General features: G+C 36.5%; 1 protein-coding gene across 1 annotated transcript; it reads left to right on the top strand.

Moving 5' to 3' along the window:
• The first annotated feature begins 6,167 nt into the window (after window positions 1-6,167).
• On the top strand, window positions 6,168-7,553 carry LOC141673867 (uncharacterized). The gene is made up of 2 exons (XM_074480595.1): window positions 6,168-6,272; window positions 6,972-7,553. Exons 1-2 carry the CDS (start codon window positions 6,168-6,170, stop codon window positions 7,551-7,553), a joined length of 687 nt encoding a protein of 228 aa, XP_074336696.1.
• The last annotated feature ends 2,322 nt before the right edge of the window (window positions 7,554-9,875 follow it).

Raw genomic sequence — 9,875 nt, forward strand, 5'->3', positions numbered from 1 at the left:
CCTGACCGAAAATCCTGACCGAAATTGAAATTTCCTACTCGAAAATTTTCTGCTCGAAAACTGTAAAAAAAAAAAAAAAAAAAAAAGGAAGGGGTGAAAATCCTGGCCAAAAATCGACCAGGATTCCTGATCGAATAGAACCTGCTCGAAATTCAGTCGACCAAGGCATACTGAAAGTTAATTCGACCAGGATCCTGGCCGAATGGATTCCTGGTCGAAATCTGTATAAAAAAAGAAAAATAAGGAAATTCCTTAAATAATTTCTGAAAAATGTTAATATTTTCAGAAAATTAAGGAATAAATCCAGAAAATTAAGGATAAAGCCCAGAAAATTAGGGAAAAATCCAGAAAATTAGGGAAAATCCCAGAAAATTAGGGAAAAATCCAGAAAATTAGGGAAAAATCCCAGAAATTAGGGAAAAATCCAGAAAATTAGGGAAAAATCCCAGAAATTAGGGAAAAAATCCAGAAATTAAGGATAAATCCCAGAAAATTAGGGAAAAATCCAGAAATTAGGGAAAAATCCCAGAAAATTAGGGAAAAATCCCAGAAAATTAGGATAAATCCCAGAAATTAAGGGAAAAATCCATAAATTAGGGAAAATCCCAGAAAATTAGGGAAAAATTCCTGGAAATTAAGATAATTTCTGAATAAAAGGAAGATTCATTGTAAATGTGTAGGTCGCTCCACACTTTACGCAAAAACGAAACCCTGAAAGGGAACGAATAACTTCTGCGAAACCTAATCAATGTTTCCCAAAAGTTGGGGGGCAAATGATAGGGATAAATAAGTCCTGATTTTATAATTAATGGGCTGATAGGCCCAATAATAAGATGTATAATATTCAGACCAGAAAGGTTAAGCCTGATGGACCAGATCAGGCCTGGTGGAATAAAAAAGGCCCAAAAGCCCTGATTATTAATTAATTTCGTAATTAATTAATAAGGGAAAAATCAGCTATTGAGAAGAGTCCCGATAAGGATATAAATCCTTATAGATTAGCCTCAAGGGGACCTAAAAGGATAAGGAATCAGCTTCCTACTTCCTAGGACTCCTAAGTCTATCCTAATTCAGAGGCTTGTCCACCAAGTCTCCTATACCAAGTCCAATTCAAGGACTCCCACATCTATATAAGGGGCCTCACCCCACAAATCAGAACTACGTTTTTTGACTTGATCCTTGGCAATCAGCAAGGTACGTAGGCATCTTGTTAAGGCAGATTGAGTCACGAAACACAAGAGCAGTCAAATCGAGCCTTGGAGCTCACGTTCCTTAGTATTAAATACAGCAATTATATATAGTAGTTTTAATCCATAACAGTTTTAAAACCGAAAGTCCGCGGTTTTGATTTCGGTTTTAGCCTAAAACCGAACCGATCTGCCCCGCGCTTACCCCTAAATCGAAGTGCGTGAATGAATTTTCAGCCATTTTCAATCTTTATCAAAGGTAATTTTTGGTTTTAACTTTAATTATACCCTTTATGAATGTCTTATTATCCTTAGGAATTCTAATGCATCAAATTAATGTATCAAAGTTAATATCTAGACTTCTCAATGAGGCGAGAACATTGGGAACCCGTCCCGGCCCGATCCTAAATGAGCGCTCCACCCCGCTTAAATAAGGAATGGGCAATGACGAGAATCAAAATTTTAACCCAATTAAATATGAAGCGGTTATAGTATTAATATGATTCTCGCGAGAAAATACGTCATGCCCCAGAATATAATATAATATATATTTATTATAATATTATATAATATTTTATAACGTGTATGATATGGATGAAAAGTAATCCGTAAAGACATAATTAATGCTAATTTAATTGTGTCCTAAAATTGGCTGGTCAAATCTGTGACATCACGACCTAAAATTGGTCGTCAAGGTCACGGCCCAATATGAGTCTTGATAGTCTGAGCAGACTGTGACGACCACGACCCACCCCAATATGAGTCTTGATAGTCCGAGCAGACAGTGACAACCACGACCCAAAGTAGGTCTTGTAACCCACGGCCCAACATCAGCTACGTGATACGCCTGCCGAGCAGACCTGAGAATGAGGTCCATAATGACACCAAAATCGTATCCGACATGAAAACGGACTCCCCCAATGCAGGATCTAGAATCTACCGTCTAGGAGAGTCCTACTTACCATCTAAGTAAGAGACTTGTTCACCAAGTCTCTCTACCCTAGTCTAACCCTAAACTCAGCATCTATATAAAAGGATCTACCCCCAACCCAGAACTACATTTTTGGGTTTGATTCTCTAAACCACAGAGTTACGTAGGCATCTTTCGAGAACGGCCAATTCTCATCGCAAGAACAACCATTAAATCTTGAAACTCAACAACCCTAGAATTAGTTGCAATCACAACCCTAGTTCTTATTCCACAATATTTGGCGCCGTCTGTGGGAAAACAACAACAACAATGGGACTTACATGGAGCAGAAACAATAATGGAACTGATGATCTCCTCCCATCCCAAACGGTCTCATCCATGGTGGAGATACCCCCATACTCGACCTATGCCACCATGGAGGGAGGAACCCATGTAGGAGCATCTGAGACTCAACCTCAAGGATGAATCGTAAAATCCAAGATACGCCCCTAGGGACGAATCGCCCAGCTGCTCAAGGGACGAATCCCCAACTTCAACAACTATAGGCGATGATGAACCTTTAACCGATTGGGTATGAGTACTCAATGATCGTGATTCCAAGGACTACCAATCCACCTTACGGGACGCCTCTATCCCCAGAGGTTAGAGGAAGTGGTGTATCCAATTAAGGCGAAGGTCAAGGGCGGACGCTATAATGACTCGTATGTTTTTGTATTATTTAAAGATATAATTGTTAGATAATTAAATAAATAAAAATATGTGTATCGATTATGTTAGTTGTGTATTGTTTAATATTATTTATGTGTGATTTATTGGTGTACAGGGTTTATGTGCGTAATTAATTATTGAGTTATACTGATATGTTTTCACTTTTAAAAGTGGATTTATTGCAAATTTATTTTTATAAATATTTGGATTGTCTCTAAAATTGTTTTTATGATTTTTTAATTTCAATAATTATTTTTGGGATTTTATAAAATTTAGAAATCAATATTTCATTAATTATTTACCCTTAAATGATTTTCTGATTGCATTTATTTGTAAAATCAGTAATTAATTCAGAAATGCTTCAAAAATTAAGAAACTCATATTTTATTAAGATTTAGTATTCTGAGAATTTTAATATTATTTTGGTGATTTTTGGGATTAAATTCATCCGCGCGTTATTTCGTGTAATCGTTAAAATACGAATATAAATTGTGTTTCAAAAATTATTTAATAATTAAGAAATTTATGTTTTATTAATTTCGAGATATTTATAAAATTTTAAAACTATTTTGGTAATTATCCGGGTTTGTTTTACCCGCAACTTGGTCCGATACTTGCGAATTTTTGGAACAAATTCATACTTCAGGGCACGTGTAAACACTTGGTTAATTGTTGATTTGTGGCAGCATATGGTAACTCGAGTGCCAGGTGACCAAATTTTATTTACTCCTCCTCCTTTGTCTGCACCGAGCCCTGTACTTTGTCTCTCTCTCTCTCTCGATCAAAAATCTCTCTCGTCTCTCTCCTCCTAATCTCTTTCGCTACTGTCTCTCTCTAATCTTTATCTCTCTCATCTTCTCTTTCATCCCTTTCTTATTTCTTTACTTCTTCTCATCTTCTGTTCTTCGGCGCTATTGTTCTGTTTCGCCGTGGAGGTCTGTTCTGGTGAGTTTCTGGTTATAACTCCGGTTATTGGCCTGAATAACTCTGATTTTGTCCCCATTAGTATGCATACATATATATACTCGTGAATATATGTGTGTGACTGTGATTGTGTGTGTGATTTCAGTCGGTGTTGTGATGGTGTTGTACTTTTCCGGTTTGGTGTTTCTCGAGATTATTGGATTATTTTCTGCAGGGAATTATTTGATGGATTTTTGTGAAATAAAAATAAATTTTGTACGGAAAAATATTAGTTTAATTGGTGGAATTTGCGTAGAATGTCCGATAATCGGGAACCCGCGAATTTTACCGCCGTCGGCAATGAACCTCGGTGAGCCGACGGTGGATGATGATGAATATTTCTGAGTCCTACGAATAAAAACATAAAATACGAATAAGTGATAATAACTAATTAAATTTGTACCAATATTTGGAAATTTGCGGAATTTTGGATTATTGTTGTGATTATTGTGGTTGGCATCGATTATGTTTCGACGGGTAGTCCGATAAATAAAGGAGGCGCTGCCCGATTTTCAGGAAATTAATTCCAAAAATTCAGGAACGTATCCTGTAAAATATCGGGAATATCAGTCGAATGTACATAACTATATAATTATAAATATAACTATTTTACAAAAGTACTTGTGTGTCGTGATAAAATATATTGTACATATTCGTCAACCCTATCTTCTGAAATGACAGTTGTATGTATTTACCGAAAAAGATTGTGGAACCGAGTTGTGAATGCATGAACTCTAATTTGTTATATGTATTATAATAATACGTGTAATTACAATTCGGGATTTGATATCGAATGGGTAGATTTGTTATCAAGGATATGTCAAGCAGAATCGAATGTCTAAGTTAGGGTGTTTCGACTCTGTAAGTTCTAGTCGAAAAACTGAAGGTTGATGTCGGACTAAAGATAGCCTAGAGATCAGTCGACAGGCTCAGCAAGGTTCCAACCGAAGGACCTGAGTGTTGAAGTCGGATCTAGGATATTCTAATAGTTAGACGAATAAGCCGAGTGTCTGAATCGGTTCAAGGTCAATCAGAGATAATTGTAAAGCTCTGCAAGGCAAGTACCCTTGACCATACTTTTATGGTTCATTATATATGAATAGCTGTTATTTTATTCTGCAATGGAACAGAATGTTTTAAGTTACGTATCCCCTGTATTGGAAGTGTTATTTAAAATATGTTTTGGGGAAAAGTAACTCCTAAAAGTACCTATCTCTAAAATGTGATTAAAATGAAAAGAAGTTTTGAATAGTGTGTTGTGACAAAATTGTTTTAAAAAGAGATAGGTAAAAATGATTTTGGGAAAACTGGATAAAGAGAAATATTTTGATCCACCTATGTCGTGGAATGTTTTAATCCACCTATGTTTTGGAATGTCACCTATGTCGTGGATTGTTTTGTCCACCTATGTCGTGGAATTTGGAAAGAGGTATAAAGGGAATTCAGTTAATCTATTGGAGTTGCGTAAGAGGCCCGTTATTCGGTAACGGCCCAGCAGGTGGTGGCGTAAGAGGCTAATTCGGTTGTGCACATTGTTTAACCGATTAGTCCAGCGTGGGGGAGACCTAGCTAATCTCCCAAGTTCCAGAACATATTCTTTATTCTAGACGACCATTAGTCGCTGTCCGGTGATGATAGACTGATCAGCTATCTTCACCCGTTGAACGTCCAATAGATCCAACTGATTCAATTTTGAAACTGTTTAACAAATCAACTTGTATGAAATAGATGATTTGAAAGGGAAATGGCATGCTAAAATTTGACTCTGAAATTTATACACAGCACACGACTTATGTTATTTTTTTACAGAGCATGCTAGTTTTGAATATCCAGTTTATGAATATTTATCTCACTTTTGTTAACGAGCCATGGTTTCTGTTCCTATAACTGTTTAATCATAACATGCCTTGTTATTTATATAGTGGTACTGCTGAGCAATTGATTGCTCACCCTTGCAGAATATTTTGTATATATGTATTGCAGATGTATAGGAGATCTTTCCGTGCAGTCAGGGCAGAGTTCCAGTTCTTTCCATACCAGGCTCCTCTGAGATAGTTGTGTCAGACCAAAGATGGTCTGTTGAGTTGCTGTATTAAGATAGTATTGTCAGGATTATTTGTAATAAGTTAGTTTTGTAGTAATTGTAACCTAAGTCATACTTAAACCTGGAAAAGATCTTAGTAAAGGGGTCATATTTATGTTTTAACATTGAAGTGGATTATATTATGTTTGTTATTGTTGTTGTTGATGACGTCAACTCCTGACCCCGGGGTTGAAGCCGTCACAGTTGGTATCAGAGCTATAGGTTTGAGTCCCTGATTTGGTTGATTGGGGCAAACAACACATATGATTTGACTATTTGTCTCTGTGAATAAAAGATGACTGTGAGGAGGAATAAAGGCTCTATATCAGTTTGTTGTATCAGAAATGAAGACAGCAGAAAGGGTTTAGGATCCAATGATGAAAGTTGCAGCCTCGGAAAAGTAATTCAATGGTTGGTGAATCACTTGCAACTGATAGGAAATCATCCTTAGAGGAATAGTTGGTTGAAACTTGGACTAGGATGCCTAGTAGAGTCCAGCGTTCCTTAAGTTTGATTTGGTTTACCAGTTTGCTCTATGTAGTGTGGTTGAAACTTGGACTAGGAATAGTTTGCTCTATGTAGTGTGGCTGATATAGCCAGCCAAGTTTTGTTGTATATCAGATTGGTTTAGCGATTGTATTGAGGAGTCCTGTTACGGTATTTAGTGTCTTTATATTTCAATTTTCTGTACTGTTATTGATTCTGCTATTGTCATTGTTGCTATTTTTGCTAGTGTTGTTAATGTAGATCTCTTTTATAAGTGGACCCTGATATTAAAGATATGGGTATTTTGATTGGGCAGTATTTTCCTGATGCAGGTGCACCGTCTAAACGGTGATATCTTTTGTCAAACATTCTTGTTATGTTTTGAATAAACTCATCTCTATATTTCAGGAAGATGCCACCCAAGAAAGCTACCCATTCTAAAGAGAATATTAGTAGTTTTTCTGTGGGTCCAGCTTTAAATGAAATCCTGGATTTGTTGCGCCAGCAGCAACAACAACAGTAGCAGTTAATCTAACAGGTTCAGCAGCAGCAACTACTGTTGCACCAGCAACATCAAGGAGTGAACCAAATTGTTAATTTCAAATCTTTCCAGAATGTTAAACCTCCTGAGTTTAAGGGTGATCCTGATCCAGTGGCTGCTGGAGCATGGTTAAAAGAGATGGAGAAAGCTTTCAATATTGTCCAAGTGAGTGATAATCTTAAGACCGATTATGCAAGTTATTTCTTGAAAAATGAAGTGAATTACTTGTGGGAGCCAACCAGAGCGTTAGAAAGAGAAGGTCATGTCCCATGGGCTAGGTTTACCGAGTTGTTTTTGGAAAAATATTTCCCTGATAGCATGCAGAATCAAATGGGGATTGAGTTCTTAGAATTGAAGCAGGCCGATAGATGTGTAGCTGAGTATGAGGTTAAGTTCACAGAGTTCGCTAGATTTGTACCAGACTATGTACACTCTGAAGCTCAGAAGGCAAGGAGGTTTCAACATGGGTTGAAGTCTGAAATTCGCAGTAGAGTTGTGGCATTGCAACTCAAGACGTATCCTTCTATAGTTCAGGCTGCCTTAGTAATTGAGATTGATCAGAAGTTAGCCGATAGAGAAAAAGAAGATAAAAAGCGAAAGATAGATAATGTGGAAGAAACATCAGGTCAAGAAGGATCTATCCAGAAGTCTTAGAAAAAGGTTGGAAGGTATAAGAATAAAGAACTTAGAGGACAAATTTTTTCTTCAAACAGACCTAATAAAACCTCAGTCAGCTCTAGCCAAGTCAAGTCGGTCAGGTCACCTATATTGGAGTGTAAGCAATGTGGTAAAAGGCATAGTGGAGTATGTAAAGTAAATATTGAATGTTTCAGGTGTGGATAGAAGGGACGTTATGCGTCAAAGTATAAAGTGGAAAATCCGGGAGTCACCTGTTACAACTGTGGCAAGGTGATACATATTGCCAAGAACTGTAAAAGTGTTTCCCTAGATAGCATGGGAGGTAGTGCATCCAAAGGTCTGACATCTAGTACATCCAAGGCTAAGATTTATAATATGATTAAAAGGTCAACTGCTCAAGACCCTGATACGGAACCAGGTACATCCTTAATTTCAGACCTGTTAAAGTATTGAGTGGCAATGGAGTGTCTAAGTTAATTATATGTGGATAGAACGGAGTTAATGTTGGAATATTTAAATGAAACCTTAATTATAGAAGTGGCTGATCGAAATAGAGTCCCAGTAAATCAGTCCTATCCCAAATACCATATAGAAATATTAGAAAATTTTTATGACTAACTTATTACCTTTTGAGTTAAAAGAGATTCATATAATCCTAGGAGCGGATTGGGTGTTTATCATAGGGCAATGATTGATTACCAGAAGAATCAAATCATAATATTTACGGAAGCTAATATTAGGGTGAGTATCCAAGGACAGAAGTAATATAAGAAATTTCTTTCAATCATGCAAGCAAAGAAGATATTAAGGCAAGAATATAGGGCATATCAAGTACATGTAGCAGATATTAAGAAGGAAGCACCTAAGTTGGAAGAAATTCATATATCAAGTGAAGTCTCAAAGGTCTTACCATATGAATTACCAGGATTACCTCAGAGCATGAGATTGGATTTCTCATTAGTTATTGCACAGAGTCGAGCCAGTGTCAAAAGCTCCGTATCGTATTGCTAGTAGGAATCAAGTAGTTAGTTACGCAGCTTCAGGAATTGTTGGATAAGGGAGTGATAAGGCAATGTGTATCCCGTGGGGTGCACCAGGGATGTTTATAGAAGAAAAAGATGGATGTATATAGTTACGTATTGATTATCGGAAGTCTGATAAGTTGATAATTAGGAATAAGTAACCCCTGCATAAAATTAATTACTCATGTGACTCAATTAAAGGAACGTGTTGGTGCTTGAAGGTTGACATAAGATCAAGCTACCATCAGTTAAAGGTTAAGCTTGACGTCATACTAAAGACTGTATGTAGAGCGAGGTATGGACATTACGAATTATGGTGATATTATTTGGATTAGCAAATGCACCAGTCACGTTTTAAGATTTATTGAACAAAGTGTATAAAGATCACTTGTATAAGTGTAATTGTATTTGTTGATAACATCCTCAGCTATTCAAAGTTTAGAAAGACTATATAGAACACCCAAGGATTTCCCCTACAAAGATTAGAAGGGAAGAAATTGCATGTTAAGTTTTCAAGTATGAATTGTGGGTTGAGATTAACAAAAGATTATGACTATTCCATTAACAATCACCTAAGTAAAGCCAGTGTAGTTGTTAGGAATATGTAGTGTACTTGATGATAACTTGAACAAAACACTAAGTAGATTTTAATCAAGTGGTTTTGTAGCTTTCAACGAATGATCATTTTCAACATCCATTGAAAGAGTAGCTTATGTACAATAAGATTAGCAGCACATTTCTGCATACTTAAATAGCTTAGTGAACTAGATCTTTGAGAAATACCTAAGTCATGTTGACTACTAGATTGATATGCAAGAGAGGTTAGTTAATTGTATATAGTTGATGTCTTGTAATCTTGTATAAATGAAACGGAGTTAACTATCAAAAAGATAGTCGCAACAGATCATTCACAAAGATTCAACGGATGCTCAGACAAAGCTTCAACGGATGATTCACAAAGCTTCAATGGATGATCAGCAAAAGTATCAACGGATGATCAACCACAGCTTCAACGGATGATTTAATGAAGTTTCAACGGATGTTCAAATTCAAAAGAGCAGTTGATATCTGTTCAATCTGGAATTCCATCTCTTGTTGTGACTTGACAGTCACATGTATTGATTGTATGCAATTGGAATGTGGCAGCCTGTTAGCAGAATTTAGAGAACAAAGAAGCATTTCCATTTCTATGCTAAACAGAAGATATTCAAAGATGCTGGAAAGAGAAGTGTAGCAGTATGAAGTTAGACTAGATATAGTTTTTCTTATTATCTTGTCTTACTGTCATGTAACTTGGTAATGTATAAACCAAGTG

This window comes from Apium graveolens, chromosome 7 (assembly GCF_009905375.1).
Source record: "Apium graveolens cultivar Ventura chromosome 7, ASM990537v1, whole genome shotgun sequence".
Classification (NCBI taxonomy): Eukaryota; Viridiplantae; Streptophyta; class Magnoliopsida; order Apiales; family Apiaceae; genus Apium; species Apium graveolens.